The sequence below is a fragment of the Frieseomelitta varia genome, unplaced genomic scaffold, assembly GCF_011392965.1.
Source record: "Frieseomelitta varia isolate USP_RPSP 00005682 unplaced genomic scaffold, Fvar_1.2 scaffold_352, whole genome shotgun sequence".
In the NCBI taxonomy this organism is placed as follows: domain Eukaryota; kingdom Metazoa; phylum Arthropoda; class Insecta; order Hymenoptera; family Apidae; genus Frieseomelitta; species Frieseomelitta varia.
This window is the reverse complement of record NW_025110093.1, coordinates 328996-355367: the sequence shown is the minus strand read 5'-3', so window position 1 is coordinate 355367 and position 26372 is coordinate 328996. Positions and strand designations below refer to the sequence as shown.

General features: G+C 42.1%; 1 protein-coding gene across 3 annotated transcripts in view; it reads left to right on the top strand.

Moving 5' to 3' along the window:
• Nucleotides 1-2631: 2631 nt before the first annotated feature.
• Nucleotides 2632-26372, top strand: part of LOC122530679 (fibroblast growth factor receptor 1-like) — a 121673-nt gene continuing 97932 nt past the window's right edge. Inside the window, exons 1-2 of one of the 3 annotated variants that reach the window (XM_043657839.1) lie at nt 2632-3017; nt 10019-11126. In XM_043657839.1, the coding sequence (XP_043513774.1) occupies nt 10994-11126 (133 nt within the window). In that variant the 5' untranslated portion in view covers nt 2632-3017; nt 10019-10993. The remainder of the gene's footprint in view (nt 3018-10018; nt 11127-26372) is intronic. The other 2 variants (XM_043657838.1, XM_043657837.1) reach the window with 2 other exon arrangements.

Genomic DNA, 26372 nt, shown 5'->3' with positions numbered 1-26372 from the left:
ATATATACATATATACATATATATATATTTTTTTTTCATATGCGTCCCATACAAACTTTAAATCATTCTCTGTATTACTATTATATCACCCTGGTTGCCAAAGATACCCCGTTGGTTTGAAGCTAGAAATTCGTTAAAAAACGGGATGCTGGATGGTTTCAATCGGTTCTATTTTTCACTGACAATCCCGATAAATACACGTTATCGATATTACTGCTATACAGTCATACCGTGTCCATCGATACCGTCCATTCATTCTATTCTATTTTCTTCCCTCTCTCTCTCTCTCTCTCTTTCTCTTTCCACCTTCATTGTGTCATCACTGAGCAAAGAATTTGTGTCTCACGGGTCGCAGAGGGATGGCGTCATTTCTATTCATCTCAAAAATAAAGGCGTGCCCGATCACCAGCCCCGATAGCCATGAATATTTTATCTGCATAATATCTCGCCATGCTCCACCCCAAACCTGTACGTTCACACGTACGCTGGTGCACGTATCCCATCATCTTCGTCGTTCTTTTACGCGTTCTTTCTTCTTTCTTTTACCATCCAGGCATCCATGCATCGTGAAACTCGTCCGGTATCGTGTCCAGATCGTGTTGTCGGAAATACGGACCGGTCTCTGTCTGCGGTTGGATCGCACGTGTGGAATGCAAACGGTCGCGAAATGCGAACAGAACACGAATAGGGATTCAAGACGGGTGTGTACGAAGCGGTCTTGAAGTGCGGAACACGAGAGAGAGAGAGAGAGAGAGAGAGAGAGAATCTGTCTGCGTGTAATTTTCAAGGGAACATCGCTCGGGAAGGATGCCGCGAAGAATGGAAAGTGGCGTTTCGATCATCGCGAAATCGATCGCGCTTTCCAAGTCGGTTACGCGTTCCTGATTTTCGCACGGTGTTCGAGTTCCTCCCGCTGTCTCGTGGGACTTGTTTTCCTCCTCTGCACATGTGAATGTAGCAGTTTAGGATACTGTGGGAAATTGTGTCTGGTTTCCAGTGGAGAAAAGAAGGGACAAAGCTGGCGAATATTTTTCATTGAAGGTACTAATTTTTCTGGAGATATATGCGATATATGATATAATCGATTTTTCTTAGATTGAAATGTTAGAAAATGCAGATCACTCAGTAGTTTCAAAGTCTTATCCTCTAAAGCTATTAAAGATTAACATCGACTGAATTACGCTCATTCCATTTTAAATAACATTGCCCTCCTAAAAGATCGATAAAATCCGTTTTATTTCGCTCGAAGAAAAATTTCTGAATTAGAGTCTATTCATCTAGCGAGATGCCTCAATATACAATTTCCAAAGATCCAACATGTTTCAATGAAATTTCGTAAATATTCAAAGTAACACGCTTGAAATTGAAATTTGATATCACTTACTGTTAATTATGAGCCACTCGCTTCATAGAATCACTCTCAACTCCTCGAGAATATTCTCGCCAGCATCCCCTTCCGTACTGGCGCACGGAGAGACAGGTAATTCGTTAGGCATCTCGTATTGAAAGCACGCGGCCCGTTTTATGTCGTACCAGAGGAACAAACGTTCCACTAGCTCCACGACTGTATTTCGGGAGGGTTTTGTGCAGTCCGCGCGCGACCGGCAGCTATATCCGTGGGCGTTCTATAAATGGGTTCTATGTCAATCCGCAGCTTAATTTAATGTTTGCACCGCGAACACCAATATTTTCGTTCTCTTAACTAATCTACACCCCGCGTTTCTCTATCAATCTCATCATGTGTCTTTTGCCTTTCCCCATTGCCGTCGTATTGCGACCCACTGAAAACTCGAAACTTTTAATTCAATTTCATTTCATTGTTAACATTTATGACGGAGAACGTAAAACGCGAAATGAAATCAAACTGCGGAATTGTAATAACGCAACATAATTTAATTATCGGTGATTCAATGATGATTCGAGTGACTCTGATACTAAATTGGTATCATTGGTCGCTTAATTGTGGAATTTTTTATTTAATTTAATTTTACTAACTTTTTATTTAATTTGATTCAAGAATGAATTCAATTTAACATCAATCACGGAAAATATAAACTACAAAATGAAATTGAGTTTCAAACTTCAACACAATTCGACATACACAGTATTTTTCTGTGTTTATGAGAAAAAGAACGTAGACTGTCTTGCCAGCGTATCTGAAATATAAATTTGCACGAATGGCCACTGTTCGCAACTAAAACGATGCCACTCAACGGTCAATCTCCTGTCTGCAAAGTCAAAAGGTTTCGCCAACTTCCTCCATTCCCTTCGGGATACTCATCCTTTCCCAAAAGCAGCAATAAAAGAGCAAATAAAAAAACCACGTTGAAAAACCTTTGGACCGCGTTCAGCAACGACACCGACACGCTTAATGTCCAATAAACGAGTCCAGATGATCAGCACACGGCTTCTTCCACACCGTAGTCCCCACAGACAACACTCCTACACACACCGAACACTCTCTCTCTCTTTCGGAGACCTCGGAGTGGTGTTGATCCACGATTCAGCTAGTGTGGCCGACGCACGCACGCACGCACGCACGCACGCCGCGCGTACGAGCATCGCTTTGTCACGCGTACGGTTTCTCTGGTTCTGTCTGCGTGTGCCCGTATGCTGCTCGTCTCTCGTCTCTCACCTCAGTTTATTGTTAGAGGGGCCGGCTAGTGACGGACGCGGGGCATCAGGATTTAGTGCTTCTTACACCGCCCATGCTGGTACCACGCGCCTCGTGCCACGCTCCTTTCCACCGAAAGTGCTTGCCGAATTTTCGCGTGAATCGCGCGCGACGAGTTCGATTTTTACGACTCGCGACTCCACGTTGTCGGCGATCGTTCGAGGTACAGTGATTCCGGGGGAGAATCCGTGGAATTTTCGTTACCAGTGCCATCCACCTACACAGTGTAGTCACCTTTTTGTAGTTGGGGCGCGAGTGATCCGCGGAATGTTCACACGCCGGCAGAAAAGTTTCTCCGTAACGTCGAAAATTCCGTCGGAATTCACGAGTATAAACAGACGAGGTAGAGTTCCTAGCGAGCTAGCTTTATTGGCCCTTCTTTTTTTTTTTTTTTTTTTTTTTCTCTTCTTTGACGTTACGCGGCGATAACACATCGCGATAGAATCGCGATTATCGACGTACCAGCGGCAGGACTAGTTTTTATCTCGCCTCTCTGTTCACTTTGACCGCGAGAGAGAAAGATAAAAACGAAGATAAAAGAAAAAAGACCGCGCGATATTCGTGAGATATCGGAGGAAGCGGAATGACGGTGGCCTCTCGTTTCCCGTGGTCGACGATCGACGAGATATCGCTGCAGCTCGGACCGAAAAAACGCGAAATTAGGATTCCGAGGACGCGGAGAAGGGCTCGTGGCTCGAACACGAAAAACCAATTGCACGAGTGCTCAAGTGTCGACCGTCGAGGGCGAAGTTGGTGACGCGAGGGGTGACGAGAGCCGGTGGTACTCGCTGACTAGGGAGAGATAGAGGGTGCGAGAATCGGGAGGGATGAAATTGACGGGTATGGAAGGCTGGTGCGATACCGGTGCAACGGTGGTTCTTTGTGCAAACAGGCCGGCGTCGAAACGCATTCGCGAGGAAAACAGCCAGGTTGTAATAAAAAATTGCACATTCGCGAGTAAAAGTGAAATTTACACGGTCGGATGGACGGGCGAGAAGACCGCCCTCTGCGTGCCATTTCCATTTTTTTTTTTTTTCCCTTCCACCCTGCCCCCGTTCCGAGAGAATGGAACGACGAGGCAAGTGCAACAACTTCCAATGGTATTTCGTTTCCGTTCGCGCAATTTCATCGCGTTTTCCATGTGTGCCTCGATCGACCGACCGGCCGTTCCGCGAAAAAGGATAACACGGGGAAAAAGAGAAGCAAGAAACCGAATTTTTCTCTTGTTTCTGTTATCTGATATTCGTCGCTCGTTCCTCTAGATTATTTCGCCCACGCGAACGGCAAAATAGTTGTACGCGTTGTAATTCGCGCGCTTATTTAGACGACGTTTCGTAAATTGTTCCTCGACCCTTGAAGTGGATTTCTGATTTTCAGCACGCAGCACACAGAGATCGACAATCCCTTTTGCAGTATTGAAAACGTACTATGAGATGATAGAGGATTATTAGCTACCAGTTTGAGATTAGATGAGATCAAATGAGCGTTGTCTGTGAGGATAGTATTTCATGCAGAGTTGAAATGATGTGTTTTATCGTTGGATGTGTCACGATGAATCTTCTCTTTTGTCAGGAACGTATTGACGTGTGGGTGTGATTCGTCCTATTCTAATTCTCGAGATTGCTTCCGATTAATGCGAACACGTCGTGACACCGAGACTGACACGTATCTCTCGAATAAATTGTCTTTAATCAGGACTCGAATTTCTTTCTTTGTTTTTCGTTCGATGTATCTCGTTCGTAAAAAATATATTCTAACGTTAAAAGTATCCAAGGAATGATCGAAACGAAGCTTCTTCGTGCTTCAATTTCTCTACGCCCTACAACGTTCCAGCGTTAATGTCCGTTGAAATTGAAATATACACCTCGAACAATACGGTTGGTTACACGTTCCCTGATTTCCTGCTTGACGGAGTACCGGGAGAACGAAGTTTCCCCACCGTATGATAGTTACACGTACCGCAAATCGACAGAAAACCCTTTTGATTCAGCGTCGCTCGGCCTCGGTCGTTTTACAACGTTTTAACGCCGCCCGTGCCCTCCTACCGCCGGCTAATACATCCTTAAACCTCGCCCGAGCCCCTCGTTCTCACTCTCTTTCATCTCCAAAGCCCTAATTAACTTTGGTAATTATGTGTACGCCCGGACAGAGAGAAGGGCTTTGCACTCGGCGCTCCGCCGCTCGAAAGACGGGGGCACGCCGAAAGGAGTAAAGTGCGGCTACGAGATTGCGAAGAAACGAGACGGCTAATGCAGAACGATGCACGCGCGAGCTACCAGCGAGCAACCGAGCTCCCGGCTCGTCCAACCAGAATTCTCTATAAATAGCTGCCGAAAGGAGATCTCGCGAGATTTGACAGCTCCTGACGAACGCTCGTTCGAGCGGATATGCCGTTCCGCGAAAACGGGGGCACGCTCTTCGACCCCACCCCCCACCCCCGACGCTCCTTTTCCACGGAAGCACGTTTATTCTGATTTCAGAAGGACTCTTGCTTCAGAAGGCCCCCCCCCCCCCTCCTTCGTTCGCATATCCGTTGCATATCCGTTCGCTTGCTGAAATTTGCATCGCCTTCCTCGGTGTTCCAACCACGGCAGTCAGTTTTCGAAGTCTCGTTCGGGTTAGTTTCGGGTTAAGCTAAGAAGTTAGTTGGCTGGAGATTGTTCGAATTTAAGTTTTCCGACTTGAAACCCGGGTATCCAGCCGGGGACGGATGCTTCGAACGGCGTATTCCAGAGAAACAAGTTCGACAGTAAAAATAATAATATCGCGTTGTCTAACATCTGTTGCTACTCTCGAGTCAGCAGACACTACGAATGAAGCAATTTTGATCTTTACGACGGTATTTATGGCTTATCACAGTGATTCCGATGAGACAGATGTTTGCTAAATAGTAATCGTGATTCTCGTCAAGTCACACCATTGATTGTAGTCACGAATTGAGCTCATTTCAAGGTTCTTCTATTTTTTTTTTTTTTATTTTTAAGGTTCGATTTATGAATCAAATAAAACAAATTCGCTTGTTGATAAAATGATCGAATGAAACTCATCCAGACGTTTTCCAGTTTTTTTTTTTTTTTTTTTTTTTTTTACGAGAAAAGATATTTTTGCGAGAGCGAGACAACTTCTTCTTGAAATATAGTCCAACGAAGAATCCTACCACAGAGAAGGTGGATTAAAATTTAGCGATACGAATTTATGTCAAGGCATTAGTCTCCGGTTCGAATTTTTTCTCTCTCAGTTCCTGCCTTATCCCCAGGGGGTAAGAAACAGGCCAACGTGGCGCCTTTGAATTTTAATTCGGCCGCTCTTGAAAATTTCGTTGCTCCCAATATGGTCGTAGTTCGTGCGTTTACGCGAGAATACGCGCGAACGAGGATCCAGGACGCGAACGCGCCCCCGCGATTTACGTTCCACGGTGCACACCTGTGCGACGCAGTAATTTCCACGCAGTCGTTTCTCGTCTTTGAATACCCTCAACGTCGCGCGTTTTACGCGCAGAGACGAACGAACTTCGTTCGCCAACTTTCCTTTTCCAAGCTGCGTTAACCATTTTGAGAAATTCCCTCAGTCCTGCTGTGCGAGTACTTATTAAAAGTTTTGCCTCAACGTGATTGCAGCCGTGCCTATAAAAATTATTTTAGGGTTACATTTTAGGGTTACTTTCTCGGAAGCGGAATTGATCGACTCCACTTTTTATTAGTTTCTCAGTTCATGCAAAAGACTTGCTTGAGTAATTTTTTATTTTCAAAAATAGTAGTTTGTAACGATATCTTTTCATAAATAATTGTAATCAGCGTGTATTTGGATTTCGTGTAATGGAGTCAACACGCTTACAATTTACAAGAGTTTATTCCCTTACAGTCGTGGTCGTGTATGAAATAGAATGATATAGAATGATTTACAATGTTTAATGCTCTTGAATATGATGTAGAATGATTTAGAATGTTTGATGCTTTTAACGATATAGAATGTCTCTATAATGATTTAGAATGTTTTATACTCTCGAATGTCTCTAAAGCATATCCTTATATATATTTAGTTATCATTGTCAAGTAGAAGAGGAAGGAGCATAGATGACCAACTATTGGATCTTGCCCTTATGACTAACTATTCACAATGCACTTTTATGTGAACTGTTGCTAGCTCATTGTCAGTATTTGTATAGATTCAATATTGTCCGAGTTGGTCATCCAACGCTGTGTCTTTTGAATAATATTTCAACGAGTATCTGTTGACAGTTTCTTTATTATTTAATCTCTAAAAAAGAGTCATACTTTTTAAGTATAATGTATTCTCACTTCAAACATTCACGTGATATATATTAAATAAAAGATGCGATTTTTTTAAAGAAAAATGTCAACCTATGACGTCTGCTCGCATGATGAAACGCGACCTGACTATTAATTAATAACACTTTACAGGGATAATTTGCGACACCGTCTCGTATCAGCGTCATCATTGCCCTCGATCCCTCAACCGCGTCGGTTTTTATGGAACATTTTAAAAATTGATCTGCCAATGTCCCCAGACGACGTCGAACTCCGACTGGAGCAGACGCGTTATTTTACTGACGATGTTCTAAAATAAATATAACACATACATACACGGAGACGCAACTACGTTCTTCGACGTAGTAAATCAAATTTTATCGCGGTGTACATCGTAGTTTTTCGTAGCCGGAACGTTTGAAATCAATGATGATTTATCGAGCAAGCAGCAGAGCAACCGGCCTCGTACTTGCTTCGATGAGTGACAAATGACTGTATTTATAGAAACTTGGTCGAAAAATTGCGCCATCGTGGCGGCACTTCTGTTACAGGGCTTTCCACTTTCCGTCCAACTTTCACGGCGATTTTTACTATTCGACGCGTTCCACTTGAAATCACGAGGGTTTCCCCTCTCGCCCTTCGTGTCTCCCTGCCGTTCAATTCTTTTTTCTCCCGCGATTGAACGTTCCCGTGATAAACAACACGATAAATTATATTTACCAATAACGATTACACTTGTCGCTTCCCTTTGTGCGATTTCCTCTTCCATGAACGAACAAACGACAGCGGAGAAACAATTTTAATCGCTCTTTCGAGCCATTAGGGGACAATAAGAGCGATAAAATGATGAGCAAATATTGAACGAACGTGTTATTATTCAAAGAATGTGAATAACGATTTGAAAAAAGAGGAAATAAACGTGTAACAGAGAGAGAGAGAGAGAGATAAATATTTTATATAAATTGAAAATTTCAAAAAACGAAAGAGAGAGAGAGAGAGAGAGAGAGAGAAAAAGAGAGACGACATTCTCGTTTTCGATTATATAAAAAATTCCAAACTCGAATCTTGAATTTAATCTTTCTCTGATCTATTTTCGCAAATTTAAATTTCTTTAACTTTTATAGTCCACCAATGTTCAATCTTGACACCGATCTTGACTAACGAGCAATCGTTTCTCAATCCAACGAAGGGAAAAAAGAAGGAATCACATCGATCGAATAACAAAATTAGGAGAAGAATCGTTCGATCGTTAAGATTCATCACCTACGGCTCTCCCCTACGCTGCTCCTTTTTCATCCTCTGACAGTCACGCACAGAATCGTCGCGTGTCTCGCCGTACCCTCGCGCGATCGTGCCGCACGCGCAATTTAATGTTCGCCCCTCGCCTCGAACGAAGAAACGTTCCATTCTCCGGTGAATAACTCAACCCCGCGTCGTTCCTCGCGACGTGACAAGTCGTCGTCGCCCCACGATCGTGTTCGTGCCACCAACACCAACGCGTTCCGTAGATCCCCGACTACGACCATCCGCCGACAGTCTGAAGAATTAATTAAGACAACGTAATTACCTACTTGGATCCGTTTTAATTCGAACTCGGCCGGCCGTTCCGTCGGTAAATCGCCTGTGTTTTCACAGTGTCTGGCCGCTCGGCGAGCCGGCGATAAATGCATAAGAAGATCCCGACTGAGGATTAATTCATGGATCATCGAGGAAACGGGTTACTCGCTGCTTTCGTCGCGAGTCGTTGCAACGTTCCCTCGAAGCTGGTTCCTCTTGATTTCTCAAAGAGACCTAGTTGGCCTCGGCGAGAGGAGAGCCTCTCCCGCGGGGTATTTTCATCGGTGGTTTAATTTTAAGAGGGTCAGCGGATCGTTCTTTAGTGGGTCTTTCGGTTCTTGACAAATTGCGGAACAATTTTCAGAATTATCGAGAGCCAAAGCTTTCAGCTTTCTGTAGTTTTAAATCCTTACATTGTTCTATTTGTTTCTTTCTTTTTCTTCTTTTCTTTTATCGGAAAGAAAAGACAAGAAGGATGATTTCTATTTTTCTTTATATTATTCAAAGTATCGGATTTCCATCGGAGGATCAACTTGAAGGAAACCGTAAGTTAAATGGATCGTAGTTCCTTCCGTTTCTGATAAAAAATGGCAACGAGCATTTGGAATCTCTTCTATTTTTAGAGAGGAAATTGAACTTTGTAATCGAATATTGGAAAAAAAATAAGAGCAACGTGTTTCTAGCTCCTCTGTACACGCATACATATCCGCGGAACGTCGGATTTTCTTTGGTGGATTAATGTTAAAAGGATCGTGGGTTAATGGAAACGCGCGAGAATGATCGTAGTTTCTCGTTTGTTCGCAAACAAAACATGTTGCAGATGAAAATTTTAATCCTTAGTCTGTTGATTCGTAGGGAGCAAAAATTCAAGGTTCAACTCCTCTATTTTTTCGAGGTTACTTTACGTCCGAATGCGTCGTTGAAAACAGGAGGCAAAGGCAAAGTGTTTCAGCCTTCCTTTTTCTTCTTTTTTCCCCTTTTTATGTTCGGAACGCAGCGGATACGTAGCGCTGCAGTCACTTTCGTTTGTGATCAGTTGAAAATTTCACTCGTCACTTTGTCGAGTCGCTTTGTCGGGAGTGAGCTTTTCGGAGCGGAACGACACGACATCGACTTTATCATCGAACAGGTTCCCTTTCGAAAATACGACGGGTGCAAACGTCGTTTCCGCATTCGAGGGAAAATTAATTCGAACGATTCGTGTCAGCAAATCACCGCGACGCTGGCTCCACATCGAACCTTTGTCCACCGGTGTATCCTTGCGGTATTATCGTTCAATTTTCCCCGGACGGACGTTTAGATTCAATTAACCTTGCGCCGCTCGTCTCGTATTAAACTCAAACACCTCGTATTTTATATTCAAACATCCTGCCGCCGCGTCGTCGCTTTTAAAGCCGCTCCACCCCCCCCCCCCCCGAAGAATTATTGGAACTTAAAAAAGAAGAACGAGATGCTCGACTGCGAGAAACCTGTTTAAACGAGGAGAAACCTATTAATTCGAGTGATTTTCATTTTCCAGGAGCAGCGATCTAATCGACGGGGGATCCTCGCGCTGTGGTATCTCGACTGCGTTACAGTCTCTCGGTAACTGCGAGGCGGAGCAACGAGACGGTCCGTTATTAAGAGATAAAAAAATGCAGTTAAAAACTATCAGTTCGGTGGCGGGAGCCACGCGTCGTACTTGCAAAGCAGCCTCGGAGGAAGCTTCTCTATTCTCAGGCGAGCTATATCCAGGAACTTTCAGCCTGGCGGCACATCCTTAGGTAAATGAGCTCTTATCTCGAGCTTTGCACCGGGCCATCGCAAAAACGTCACGCGCCCAAGCGTACACCCACGGCCCCTTTCTCTCTCTTGCTCGTGCACGCGCGAGAGAGCAAAGATACAAATCCATCGGATCTGCTCCGAGTTCTTAGCCAAGTTTATCTTTCGAGCAGAGTGCTAGTGGCGCGAACGAACCCGGATAGAAAAAAAGGGCGTTTCCAGAAGGCGAAGAGTATATTTTAAGAGTACGACGAAAACTCAGTCGATTGCAACGTACGCGCAGGTGTGCTGCTTTTCGGCTATCAGTAGGTGAAGAAGGAAAAGGTGTGTTTCCTCACACGGCGTTCTGGGTGCCATTTCTCGAGATACCTTGAGGTATTAAATTAAAGGAGAAACGAGTCTCAGCCGAAAGCAATACAGCAATACAGTGTTGTTTGTGCGCGAGGTGTTTGTTCAAAGCAAAACTCGCGTGTTGCGAGTGTGCGAGTGTGTTGGACGCAAGTGAACGGTGGAATGTTAGTGTCGGTAGGTCGGTTCGTTTCGAATTGCCTGCGAAATCCGTGGTCACGCGACAACCTGCAAGGAAGAGGACGGGAGGAGAGAAGAAAGGAAGGAAGGAAGTGGAGGTTCGCGGAGGAGGCGTTATTAAATCGGCCGGCCCGTAATCCGGCGGCCGTGTTGCTGGCGTTTACGTGGCCCAGGCGAAAACTATGCGGCACGAGGCACGACGAGGATGATGGGGCCAAGAATCGGTGGCCTACCGAGCGGCAAAACGCTGGCCCCGTGCCAGCAGCCGCCTCACACTCGGACAGTGTTGCTGGTGTATTTGGGCATCTGCGCCTTGCTGCCTGTCACCATTCTCTCCGGTTGGTATTCGATCGTCACCTTACTCTCTTTTTCGCTTCGTTACACCACCGACCGTCACCACCTTCCCCTCCCTTTCTCCTGTCTCTATCTTTTCGCGAGATATTTTCGCCGTCTCTCTCTCTCTCTTCCGGGCGAAAATAATAGAAAGGGGCGCGAAGGAACTCTAGGCACTTTTGGAATTCGCGCTCGCCGGTCGATACACCATCGGCGATCGGTTGAAAATTTTCACTGTCGATAGACCGGTGGACCGACAGTTACGAGCTGAAGGGAGATGTTCGGATCTGACGAAAAAGAAAAGAGATTCCTTAAAATGGTATAATTGGCCATGTACCATTGGTACATCGCGATCCTGCACCGCGTCGCGCTTCAGTTTCATAATTTTTGATATTTCGCTGCATGTGCAACGTTACTCACGAAACTCGATATACTCTTTCTATCAACTCCATTGGCTCTTCCATCTCTGTTCGATGAAATTCAAGACGGAGAAAAAAATTTGATATTCCTCCGCTTTAACCCGATGACCGATGTTTCTCCGATTCTTTTATCAACGGACGCGCGAATTAATGGCAACGCGATGGAAAGAACGGAACGTATTGGAAGAGTGGCGTTTTACTCTCGGATGAGAAAGAGGAGGGAGAAAGAGAGAGAGAGAGAGAGAGAGAGAGAGAGAGAGAGAAGGGCACGGAACGGTGAGACGGGAGTCGTCGACACGGAAATCATGGAAAGTTCCCAACATTCGTTCCACGATATGAACTCTGACAATCCCACCTGAGAAATGAACCGCATAAATCACGATACGCTCATCAAGCGCTCGCGCGTCGTCTCAATTTTGCCAAACTTTCGCCACAAATCTCCTCGGGGCCGCCTGAGCGTCGCCGTCTCTCCTCTGAATCCTCTCAAGAATTCCTTCGACTCGCAGGCATCTTTCCGTGGTGACGAGTCAATTTTAGATTGAGAAAAATGTTTTTCCTTCCATCGCCGCGTGGCGATGACAGTATCTGTTTACGTAACAATAACAATGGGAACGATGATTATATCTTGGAGGATTGTATTTTCGTCAGGCCTCTCCGCCAGTTTAAATATATATATGAAAATGTTTTTATAATATGGAATTTGAAAAAATATGCGAAAGGAAGAAGTCCATTAGTTTCAGACTGGTCAAGTTACTTGAATTCGAATCGCATTTTCATATAATTGTTGCAGATGAGCAATTATTGTATACGACATATAATTTAACGGTACGGTTGTTCGAGTTTGAAACTTTTCCACTTCCAAATTTTATTGTCCCTTACACATTGAACAAGTAAAATAATAAATTAAATGGAACAACTATTTTAATAACTATTTTTTAAGAGAAAGAGTGGAAATAATTCAAGTATAATTCACGTGACTCGACCAGTCCGAAGGACATTTAAGATCAATCTGGAGAGGTTGTTGAACAAAGAAGATAAATAAAATTGCAAGTGACCTCACGCTTTGTAAATTTAGATCAGCGATATTCAAACGACAGGGCAGGAAAAGGTTCGCGTGTGCTCTTTCTTCTTCTCCTTTTTTCTTTTTTTTTGTTTTCGAGGCATCGATTTTTCGCGACGGTAATCCACGTCGCAATCATCAAAATTTCATTCTCCGTCAATTAACTGCGTTTTCGCGTTGCAATCTAACGCACGATAATTAATGTAGAGAATTTTAATCGATGCCGCGTGCGATTGAGCGCGAACACAAATAACGAGCTCCACGCAGCCGACTTCGGTCGAATGAAAATCGTTCGCCACTCAATCGTAAACTTTCGGTTTGGCAGTGCAATAATGCAGCCATGCTGCCTTTTCTTTCGGAAACAGATTCGCGCGCTGAATTATTCGATTCGCGATACAGAAGCTAATAGAGAAATTCGCGACAACTTCTCAGCTTTAGGAGAGTCAGAAATTTATCCACGATAAATTCGCGCGAAAATTCGGTAGCTGCGAATTTGGCTTCGAACAGTTTTTAAATTCTTTGTTAAATTCGTTACTTTATATTTGGAAAACGATGGAATGGACGCTTGAAAGTATTTAAAAGTATTTTCGAGAGGAGAGTCGCAAAAATTCCAAAGTTTAGGAATTTAAGTTCGACTATTTTCGGACCGTGAAACAATACGATGGACACTTTGAAAATAGCCTTTGCCTTGGAATCATCCATATCCTCGGTAAATTTTCTCCGGGCGTTTAAATCGATCAATCCGAGGCACCCAGATCCAAGAATGTCGTCGCGAACGAAACGAGCGCAGGAGGTTAAACGCGTCATCCTTGGGCGCAAATTGCAAGCCGTATTAACAATTACCCCGTAATTGTCTACACTGGCCGTGGACCAGAGGATTTGCAAGGCAGAATTAAATTTCTGTTGTTATATTCTATTACGCGGACGTCATAATTCTGTATCTCCGGCCTCCGCTGTCGCGCGATTCTTCGCCATTGTGCCTCTCCCACTGCATTGTTACAATTTTGACAATTTAGCCGGTGCGACCGACCGTGAGATTAAATGTTTGCTTAAAAATTTCATTCATTGACTTTCGCTCTTTGAAGAATTGTTTCGGCTCGTTTGCTCGGAATTCTTTCGCCTTTAAGCACGAAGTAGTTGCAGTTCTTTTTCCGTGGGAGAATTGATCAATCAGTAAAAATTTTGCTCAGAACGTATGCCCAGTTTTTCTTACGAACGAAGTAACAAAGAGTTTAATTTGACAGTTTCTGAAATTATTTAATTCCCTAACTTTGAAATTCAGAATGAAATTGAAACGATCGTTTATTAGAGATTTTAAAAACTTTAAAGAAGATCGAGAATTAATTGTTTATTTTAAATAGGCTCAGAAATTTTGTTCTGGCCAGTTAATTTCGCTTTTAAATGTCACTTTAATTCCAACTCCAAATTTGAAAATTGAGGATTAAACATTCTCGATTTCTCTTACAATAAATACGTTTCTATTACTGGGAAAAGATTCGAGCAGCACGTATCGCGGATGAATTTATTTTCGAAATAAGCTCGCTTCCGTGTCCGTCTTTTTCTATGTTTCTTTTTTTTTTCTTTTTCCAAGGAACACTCGTTTTATGGCACGCACGTGTTGCCATAAACGTCCGCCTAGACTCGCGACCGCAACGCAAACTGAGCTTTGCCAGCAATTCCGAATGTAGCCGAGCTGCATAAGTACTTCCGTTAAATCTGTGTCAGAGGGAACACGCTCGACAATTTCTTTTCATCCCTCTTCCTTTCGCTCGTATCTCCCGCTCTTACGCGTTCGAACGATCCGGCTTCGTCTGTTCTTTGTATTGTCTCGGGCACAATTAAAAGATAAAATCGAATTAAATTGCTCTCACGATGGCGCTGGTAATTGCAACCCTTTTTTCTACTTTCCCCACTCGAACGTTACTCGAAGGTTAGCCAAACGTTACCTTAATTGGCTGTCCAAAAACTGCCTTCTACTTCCTTCCCCCTTTCTCTTTTAATCCTTTTGCTGTTGGGGATACCTATGCGTTCCATGGAATTGGTTATTGTTACACTTGGGATTAAAAGATCACGCAGGGCAGTGATCGTTTTTAAACTTTAAAATTTGTTCACGTAATCCGTAGTGCCCTCGACGAAAGTTAAGTGAAAATCAAATTGAAATCTTAACGGGAGATGGGAAATTATTTTTCTCGGATGATTTTGTTGAAAACGTAAAATTTCCATCAGAGATGTCAAAGTAAAAAGAGAAAGAAAAGAAAAAATTTTAGAACACAACGAAACACACAAGCTTTTATTTATACATTTTATTGAACGAAAAATCATTTAAATCTCTACATTGTTTCACATTTGTAAGATATGTGATAAAAATTATAAATTGATCGTTTTGTCCATTTTGGTAATTCCAGTCATCATCGCATTTCAAATACGCTTTATATGTCACTGTGTCATCTGCATTTCCGCATAAATCTTCCACGAATCAATAAACGCTCGCAAACCTACGATCGACGTAATGTCAAAGTGTCACACTTTCTTCGTATTTAATGAACCCTAATCTGTGCCGGCCACCGAGAAACCAGAGTCGCAGCCTTAAATTGTGCTCCGTCACGAGAACCGCGAGCTGTCATTATTGAATCAGAACTGTAATTCGTGCCGCGAGTGTGACTTGATATCGCTGGTCGTGGAATTAAGAACGCGGCGAAGGTGTATAAAATGTTGTTTCGCTCCCGGTGGGTAGTTAGTAGCATTTATCCGCACGTAACGGACGCAACGCGGCGCGATGTTAGTCGGTTTCTCGAACCGAGTGGCACATTCGGCTTGGCCGGCGAACCGAACATCTGGTTTCACCAGCCGTAAACAGTTGCGTCTGAGCCTGCTTTCGCCGTTTTCAAACGAGAACAGTGGGCCAAAGCAGCGCCAGTCCAACGATAGCTGCGTAAATAATCGTGCCATCGTGCCGATTTTTTTAATCCTCGAACGACCCTCGTTGAAAATTAGCGATGACTATAGAAATAAAAATTTTCAAAGCTTGGAGTGCGCTTGGTTTTATTTTGTATTCTGCGAGAGAGATTCGCGATGATTTGATCTTATTTGTAATTTAATATTGAATCGTCGTGATGATCGTCGGTACCATTTCAAAGAGTGGAAGAAACATTTCTTTAACGACGAGATTCTGCAAACTCTAATTTACCTCGAAAGATATGAAAATTCCCTCCGACGATTTCGACGAAATAGACGAGAGACTTTGCTTCAACCGCAATCTTGAAATAACAGGGTCCCGTTTAAAAACACGGGTTTTTCGCGTGGCGGCGCGGCCATAAGCGGCGAGGAAAAATGTAAATTAATAAATTTAAAAGTTAAATAATTCCCGCGGCAAGTTCGGCGTTACAACGCGAGAGAGGAAGAGCGGAGGGTGGATGGGTTGGTCCTCCCCCCGGGGAGGGGTTGCTTGGAAATTCAGGAAAACCGACTCGCCTCCCCGAACACAGCGACACAACTATTTATACGTAAATAATGTAACAGCGCGCGTCGAAAACCGTTAGCCGGCCTCTTATCCGTGTCAGTTTAGGGAAATTAGTTCGGCGAAAAGTCCCCGGCCCTCCGTGCGCCGTTACATATTTAATTTTTCCGCGGTTGTTTGCGAAAACTTCACCGCGCCGGTGAATTTAATACAGAATCCCCAGCGCCCTTCCTCGCCGCCCCATCCCGCCATACGAGTAGTAAGCGCAGCAGAAAACCGTATACGAGAATTTTAACAACTCGAGTTCCATCGAGTATCCGGCCGCAGCTCTACCACACTTTGCCTGCCCCGCGAAATTTCTTATTTCCTCGCGAATATTAGAGGTGAGGAGAGCGGCGAGAGAATTCTCATTTTGCCTGTCTATATAAACACGTTTCGTAGAATGCCAGCAATATCAAGTTACTGTGGGTAGGAAAGCAATTAACGTTGCTGACTGGTCTGACCCCGAGGTCTCGAACCTTCCCCTCTCTCTCTCTCTCTCTCTCTCTCTCTCTCTCTCTTTCTCTCCCTTTAATCGCGCTCACGCATACTTCGCGTCGCTTGCATTCGTCGAACGTTTTCGTCTTTTTCCCTTATTTTTCATTTTCATTTTCACTCGCCGTCGAGCTAGTTGGCAACCGTGGTGTAAATGAACGCGACAAACAGATAACCGGCCGTTGTTTAATTGTTGTGTTTACTCTTTGTCGCGACACGCGTGCTCGTTCGCCGGGGCGAGCGTTTAAGGGATGATCCCGAAACGGCGGGCCGGACCGGATCGGATAATTACAGGTGGCTGCGCGAAAAATCGATAGTACAATTTCGTAAATCACCGATCGAGGGATTTGTTGAAAAACTGGTGTCAAGCGCATCTATGCGTGCAGTTCGTTTCGAGGACACTCAGAGAAAAAGAGAGAAAGAGAGAGAATTTCGTCGCGAATTGCGCGGGATCGTATTATCCAGAGTGTTCTCAAATCTCGAATCCCTCTGGACCGCGATTGTAAGAATACGGAAGCTTTCCACCTCGAGGAAACTAAACCAAAGAAAAACTTTGCAAGAATCAAATCGAATTCACCAGTTTCATAAACTCGCATCTCCACTCGTTCGAGTTTTGTATTTAAAAGCATGGCGAAACGAGCCCGAGAGGTTCATACGCGAATATATACTTGGAATATATTTCACACTCGAGCGTATTATAAATCTCGCAGTCTTGCCGCTAATATATTTTTCGAACGAAGAAAGGGATCCATCGTCGTTCGATCGAGTGAAAGTAAAACAAACGGCGACGAACGAGCTTCTCCTCTTTCTCTGCTAAGCTGAATCTGTAGGATAAATCTCGAGGGGAGAGTTCGTTCCCCAAAAGAGGAATACACTTGCACCGGTCGCGTCGGTCCCCGGGAGAAGACAATGATCCGGAATGGGCGGTGTCAAACGGCGAGGGAGAAACCGCGGTGGAGGGCCGATCTTTCCGGAAGCTCATCTTCCGGAGCTAGACAGCTCGAGGAGAGTGCAAGGTTATCCAGGAAGAGGAGAGAGAGTCGAGCCTGAAAAGGAGTGACCCGGGGCGCCAGCCAGTTACTTACGCTCAGGACAATTTACCTTAATTAATTAACTGGCGTTGCGACGGCCCGCTAATTTATGCTCATGGAATGATTCACTGCTCTTTCTCGTCTGTCTCTGTTTCCCCTGTTCCTCTTCCTCTCCGGCCAGCTCAACGAAAACCCGAGAGAAACGAAAATTTCGGCGCGCAAGATCTCCAGAGACAGATAGGCGAGCCGCTCTAATTAGAAGTCGTCCGGAACGTTTTGGATTGCACTCGAGAATCCGACCGGGTGACCGGCCGCGCCCCATTTCGCAATCTTCTCCGCGGCAGGAGTGCTTAAACGACTCGGCTCGATTGTCTTGGAATAAAATACGCCCGGTAGAAGAACGGAGAGAAAGAGAAAGAGGGAGAGAGACAGAGATGGAGCGAGACAGAAGGGATGGTAAGGGAGAAGAATGGTCGTTACGGGAAAGGGGAGGGTTTACTTGTTGCTCGTTTCGATGGGTGTTAATTTCCGCCGCGTTTTCGCGCGTTATCCAACCATCTAGACGCCGGGTTTCTCTTCTCCGATTGCGGATGCTCGGGCATGGATTATATTGGCATCATGAAATCAATCCACCAGGGAGAGAAACCTACTTTGGTCCTCGTTTCGAATTATCTCGGGATAATGAAGTTTCAGAGACTTTCCGTTCCGTTTCGAATTTAAACTCGTTCGTTCTTTCGTTGATCTTTGCTTGAAACTGTTTAGAAAATGTTTTGTGAAATGAAAATTTGGAAATTTTTTTCTTTTTATTGAAAATTCACCTTGGCTTTGACTAATCTTCGAAGTGTCCAGAGAATAGAGCGTGACGAGATACTGTTAGCCTTTTGAGAATCTAAATCAAAACCATTGGGAAATAATGAGACTGCAAAGATCGTTAATGTTTTGAAATACCACTTAAAAATTTCGACTCGAAACTTCGAAAATTTGACGAGATCTCCAGCTAAACTTTTAACAGTTTGCTCCACTCCAACTGTGGAAACGGAATTCTCTGATCATTAAAAGATATGACAATGCCACGACAAGTCCACGATAAATGGACAATGGACACAATTCCAACTTTTAATTGGATTACCCTGTTACTATCTGTACAAACTTCATTCTTTTAAAATGGACCAAGGTTTTCCGCCGTGCGAACTCGGCTTCACGTACCAAGATAATCAACGAAATTTTTACAATTCATTCATCGACAGTACGCAGTTTATCAAACTGTCACAAATTATGCTACCATATATTATGAATATCAAATTATAATATGAAATTGCAATGAAAGTCCAAGAATCTAATTATCCAAGATAATTGCCACGAGAGAAATAAATGTGAATTTTCTATGGAAGTTGGAATACGAATTTCCTGTTAATAATTAAACCAAGAGAACTGCGAACAGTCAATTCAAAGGTTGCTACTAATGAAACAACGAAGGTGAAATTTCAACGTGAAATTTTCAGAAATCAAAATAATTATTAAAATCCTAAAATAATTATTAAAAAATAAGGAGGAAGAAAAGTAAATAAATTTTCCAGGAAAATTGTACGAATTTCCCCCTGTTAATAATTACAGCAAGAGGATCGTTTGAATGACGATTCAAAGGTTGCGAATCGACGAAACTGTAGAGGAGACGGAGGAGGAACCAGGCGAGTCAAAACCAAAATGTCGAAACAAGCTGCAAAGATGGTTTGCGTTTTAATACGCATGCATCACGACCCGGTGATTTTAATATCGCGCCCGCAATGGACAGGAGGATAGTTTCGCGTTTTGCTGTTACACGTGTACCGATGCGGACGCGCCACGGCTACATGACTTCGTTAATGAAACTCTGTTAGAGAAATTCGTGGCCGTGTCTGGCTGCCTTTTGCCGGATTGAATCAATCCGTCGACAGATTGCGCCGAGATAAAATAACAACGGGACGGATGAGGTTTCCGTTCGCGACGGCTTAATTCCGCATGTAAATCCCAGAACACACCAGATAGATAGATAGAGATAGAGATAGAGATAGAGATAGAGCTAGAGAGAGAGAGAGAGAGAGAGAGAGAGAGAGAGAGAGAGAGAGAGAGAGAGAGAGAGATGTTAACTTCATTTCCGCGCCACTTGTTTTCTTTGAATTCACGCCGTTGCGAAATTGTCCCCGCGTCAAGATTGTCCACTCTTTTCTCTCCCCCCCCCCCCCCCAATTTACGAACTTCAAGACAACCAGCAGCTTTTTATCACGCAAGTTTTTTTGCTCATAATTCCGATACAGAGAATTGTTGAAATTTCTCTGCGCTAATAATAAATAAATATTACATCTCTAAATGTCATTTACGTGTCTTATTAAAATTACACGTTTAACGTTTAGATAAATTTTAATATAACGTACGGAGACTGTATATTGTGAATCCGATGTTATAGCCGAAGGTATCGTTTTAATTATTAACCGGAAATTCACACTCAGCTTGTAATTATCACGGAAGATTTATTTACCAACATTTATGCACCCTTTAGTAATTATCCTTGGAGGCAGAATGCACCACAGTATACAGAACCGTCATTTTTAATCAAAATTCATTCGCCAACGAACGCTCGTTCCCGTTCTTTCTCTCTAACAACTATTTCGAGACCAAGATTCCCAAAATTAGCGGCCGAAGTTTTGTCGTTTATACAGTATTTTCTGAGACGCTGACTTTCCAAAATTTTTCACAATAAACTGTGTTTCAAAAAGATAAACATTCGAAACCAAAATTAACAATCAAAACAATGTAAATAAACATTGGAAACCAAAATAAACAGACCAATGTTTGCAAACAAAGCGAAATTTTAGATTTTTCGAAATTCCGACTTTAAATTTTTGAAAATTTTTGAAAACAAAGTGTGTTTACATCAAAAGAACGTAAATAAACACTGGGATCCAAAATAAACAGACCAATGTTTGCAAACAAAGCGAAATTTCAAAGTTTTCGAAACTCCGATTCCAAATTTTCGAAAATTTTCACAATAATGTGTGTTGACATCAAAAAAATTTAAATAAACATTGGAAACCAAAATAAACAATCAAAAAAACGTAAATAAACACTAGGATCCAAAATAAACAGATCAATGTTTGCAAAAAAAGCGAAATTTTAGATTTTCCGAAATTCCGACTTCAGATTTTCGAAAATTTTTGAAAACAAAGTGTGTTTACATAAAAAAAAAACGTAAATAAACATTGGAAACCAAAACAAACAACCAAAAAAACCTAAATAAACATTGAAAACCAAAATAAACAGACCAATATTTGCAAACAAAGCGAAATTTCAAAGTTCTTGAAATTCCGACTCCAAATTTTCAAAAATTTTTGAAAATAAAGTGTGTTTACATTAAAAATAAACATTGGAAACCAAAATAAACAACCAAAGAAACGTAATAAACATAAATAAACATTGGAAACCAGAATAAACAGACCAATGTTTCCAAACAAAGCGAAATTTCAGATTTTCCGAAATTCCGACTTCAAATTTTCGAAAATTTTTGAAAATAAAGTGTGTTTACATCAAAAAACTGTAAATAAACATTGGAAACCAAAATAAACAATCAAAAAAACGTAAATAAACATTGGAAATCAGAATAAACAGACCAATGTTTGCAAACAAAGCGAAATTTCAAATTTCTCGAATCTCCGATTCCAAATTTTCGAAAATTTTTCAAAATAAAACGTGTTTACATCAAAAAAATGTAAATAAACATTGGAAACCAAAATAAACAATCAAAAAAACGTAAATAAACACTGGGATCCAAAATAAACAGACCAATGTTTGCAAACAAAGCAATATTTCAAAGTTTTTGAATTTCCGACTCCAAATTTTCGAAAATTTTTGAAAATAATCTGTGTTTACACCAAAAAATGTAAATAAACATTGAAAACCAAACAAACACCCAGAAAAACGTAAATAAACATCGGTAACCAAAATAAACAGACCAGTGTTTGCAAACAAAGCGAAATTTCAAAGTATCCGAAATTCCCACTCCATATTTTCGAAAATTTTTGAAAATAAATTGTTTTGACATCAAAAAAAGTAAATAAACAATCAAAAAAACGTAAATAAACACTGGGAACCAAAATAAACAGACTAATGTTTGCAAACAAAGCGAAATTTCATAGTGTTCGAAACTCCGTTTCCAAATTTTCGANGAGTCGGAATTTCGGAAACTTTGAAATTTCGCTTTGTTTGCAAACATTGGTCTGTTTATTTTGGTTTCCAATGTTTATTTAGATTTTTTTGATTGTTTATTTTGGTTTCCAAAGTTTATTTACATTTTTTTGATTGTTTGTTTTGGTTTCCAATGTTTATTTAAATTTTTTTTATGTAAACACACTCTCTTTAAGAAATTTTCGAAAATTTGGTGTCGGAATTTCGGAAATTTTGAAATTTCGCTTTATTTGCAAACACTATTCTGTTTATTTTGGTTTCCAATGTTTATTTACATTTTTTTTATAAACACACTTTGTTTTGAAAAATTTTCGGAAATTTGCAATTGGAATTGGAAACCAAAAGGAACAAACCAATGTTTGCAAATAAAGCGTAATTTCAAAGTTTTTATAATTCTGATTGCAAATTTTTTAAAATTTTTCAAAGAAAAGTGTTTTTGGACTTGGGTAATCTTGTTGAAGCACTCCTCCTCTTGGTTTCCTCCTTCGAGGCAAATGTACAACCAGGATTTCTCGTTCAGGTAGTTAGAAACCGTTCGACAGAGTTTCAAGTGCCAACGAAACTTGAGCGGAGTTCCCGTTTTCCGGCCCGTTATGGTTTCGCGGATTTACACAACCCCCTAAACGCCGATTCCCAGCCAATTTCGGCCCGAGCTCTCCCGACCGAAAGATCCGTCGATTTCCTTTTTTACGATCGTACCGAGACACGCCTTCTTGCCGCCTGGACTCGACGAATTTCTCTCGCGTTAACAAGTCCCTCTGGATAAATGGCCCTTTTCTTTTACCAGTCGTGCAGAGAAACAACACGATTTACACACACCGATGTACAATTCTCATTCTGAAGTCTCAGGACATTTTGTTTTAAATTTTCTAATATTTTTATTTCTATCGCAAGAAACGTTTTATACTTCGTGTCACTTGTAAAATAAAATGTTTCAACTGCACTATATATTTTATAGTTTTGTACAATTGTCAACACCTTTTGTTTCAACCCTTTACAGCCTTCTTCGCAAGGTATCAATTAATTTTTCCAATTTTCAAACAAGTACGGGGACTACTTTCTAGAGAGGGGCATGGGCATCGATTAAATTCGAGTCGTTATATAAATTATCGTTTTAACAGGGGCGCGATAAAAACACGCGACCGCGCGAGAGTGTTGGCCACGGCACGCTGCAATCTCTGGGGAATTAAAAGGACAAGGAAAAAAAAAAAAAAGAAAAAGAAAAAGGAAAAAGCGGCGAGCGGTTGACCAGTGAGGGGAGAGAGAGAGAGAGCAAAGCCGTCGGAATTTATGATTAATATCGCACGAAAAATTTCACTTAACGAGCGTCTTAATGACAAGATAATTAAAGTAATGCCGGGAAATGCCGGCGACGAGTGCCGACGAGGGGGCGATTAATGACCCGGCAAAGGCCGGACGTTTAAAAACCTAATAAATGACATTATTTACAACGCGGGTGCCGCGGGTGAAATGAATTTACAATATCGCGCGGGCTATGGCAGCGGGCCGGTGTAATATTAATGTGTCAGTGGAAGAAAGATTATGAAGGAACAAGTTCTCCGTGGCAAAACCACTCCTTCATCCGGTGTGTTTTTCATCGCTCGGTAATAACTTGGTTTAATAACGCCGGCCGGCTTTGTTTGCTCGATCGCGCGATCGATATTTTGTAATATTTTAGATTGCGTTTTCACCGGAGAGGGGAAGACATTGTAAATACGCCATTGTAAATCACCACAAAGAATTAGTCCAGATTTTGTCGCCGCGTTCTCTCGTTCGCCCGTTTGACGTATTTATCCGTGACGGATGAAACATTTCGACTTTTGACGCGTGAATGTAGAAACGTGTTCGTAGAAACTACGAGTATCAACATCACGCCGATACTTGCTTCTTTCTGAAATAAAATGTAAGTCGAACATCGCATCGGTATCCTTCGTAATTGACAATCTCTGTTTAACGATATTACGACGTGATGAAATTGAGTTTCAATACGCGATCATAAGACTGTTGTTCTTCGTGCAAAATTGCAAATCGCTTGACAAGTTCAATTCGCGTCTCTTTAAATTCATTGTGCTTTTTTTTTAAAATAAAAACGAGGTTCCTTTTAAACGGAAAGGAGGTTCTTATTAAATTGATGGAACAGCTTCCCGACGTCAGCTCTTTCACTCGTTCATCGTGTTTTAACAAGTTCGCTGCTTAATTAAACGATATACATGCATTTGTTCTAGATATACTTTTACTGCTACTAATAATTAGTGAAAAAGAAAAAGAAAAAAAATGTTCCATCTCTTGATACGCAATTTGAATTCATATTAAACTCGCGATAATTTCAACTTTTCAGCCCGTCGAGCTCATGAAAGGTAGCAAATTCTGTTCCTAATTAATTCACGATTAATTTGTACGCTTTGCTTGATATTCGAATTTCAAACGCTTACGAAAACGCAACGTTCGCACGCCGGACACGAAGCGCGGAATGATGTAATTATCCTCTTATCAAACGCAGGGAGAGGGACAGAAAAAAAAAGTGAGAAAAAGAAAATATTTTTCACTCGACGAGGGGAAACATTTTATCCCGACCGACTCGGTTCGCCTTCATTTTCGAGTTCGATCGATTCTTTCTACACGTGTCCCGGCCGCGGATTACGCGGCGTAAAGTGGAACACGTATGCCTATCTGTCGCGTTATCGACTTTCACGATCGTTCGCGCAATTAAAACGAATTCTCGCGGCCGTAATAACGATCCGCGGCGTTCCGCCGATACACGGAATTCCGCCGTGTTCCCCCGCGGAAAGTGCCCGGGAAAATTGCATCGCGATGAATCGAAACCAACCGTATTGTCAGGCTTTATATGGGAGAACCGGCCTTATCGCGATGGCTATTTCGCGACGTTTTATCTCGTTCGAAGATAAATTTTCCCATTTTCATTCACTGATTTTCTCCTTGTTTCTCTTTGTTTCTTTTCCGATGATCTTGACCACTTTACTCGTGGAATTCGAAACTTTAATCTAGCAATCGTTCTGATCCTTCGAAGATTCTAGCCACACTATTTTCGAAAGGATTTTATTACCCCCTGCATGAGAAATATTTTTTTACAACACGTTGTCAATGGTGTTAATGTTAGTAATTATGATTATTAATGATAATCTACTAATATGTAGATCAATCACTATTGGCAATATGAAAGAAAGAAGAATTTCCTCCATTTGTCCTGAATTATCGCCGAATTGTCAACTGCATAAAAATTCCGCGACTCCCTACTATTACTTAGCACCTGCGAAAACATCGAACACAGTTGAACGAACAAATCTATCGAGTACCCGATACCTTTTTCTCCATTTTCCGCGCGTGTCGCGCGTAATAATTTTTTCCCTCGATCCATTATAAATTGCTGAGCCTGCAATCTTGCCGAGGCGCACGCACAATACACCCGCGGCACGTCTCTTTCGAATTTGATGAAAATATCTCTCTATCGAAATATGAAACGTGATTATTTTGATAATTCAACTCGGGGGGATATTGAATTTCGCGTGAAGTCGCGGTAAATGTTGCCCGGAACGAAACAAAATGGGTATCAAATATCCGCGTCCCTTTTTAATTAATTCAGTTCAGCCGGCTCGATTTCGTTTCGGTTTAATATCAATGACCAAGGGCACATTTCACAGGCTGGCCGGCTAATACCACGGCAGCATCCCCCTTCAGGATACGTTTGTTCCAGCCCTTCAAACAGCAAGCGTGTGCCAGCGCCATGGAATCGTACGACAAACATCCAGCGACGAAATTATGGCGTGATATTCGACACATTCGGTAATCCAGCCGCATCGCGCAACATCCGAGCAAATCGAATTCGGGTCAGGTGCGTCAGACGCGTAGGCGTCCACCTAACGTGACTGCCGATCATCCATCTATAAATGTGTCGATTCTACTATGAAAATCGCATTCAGCCGTGGCGTCATCGCTCCGTTTGTAATACCGGATATTCTCGCCGTTACACGTTGTCGACGAATCAATCTGCCAGTGTAGAATCAGTCTGTCCAATTATTATAACGTCGAATTATTTCGTATTTTTAATTCATTGCGTATCATTGATCTCGGAGATCTTCTTAATCAATCGAAACTTTCGTTGTTATCTGTTATTCAATTAATGAACGTGTTGGATGACCAACCCGGACAATATCGAATGTAGGCAAATACCGACAATAAGCTAGCAACAGTCCACATAAAAGTGGATAGTTAGTCATAAGGGCAAGATTCAATAGTTGGTCACCCATGCTCCTTCCCCTTCCACTTGACGATGATAACTCAATATATATAAGGATGCATGCTTAAGACATTCGCCCTCTCTTATAACATTCTAAATCATTATAGAAACATTCTATATCTCTCTCTTAAAACATTCTAAATCATTCAATATTGCTAACTCATAAAACATTCTAAATCGTTCTATATCGTTAAGAGTGTTACGCAGGATTTGAATAGAACACTTTTTTTATATGAGCCGGAATACCGTAGTATTCCAGCGTAACTTTTATTTATAA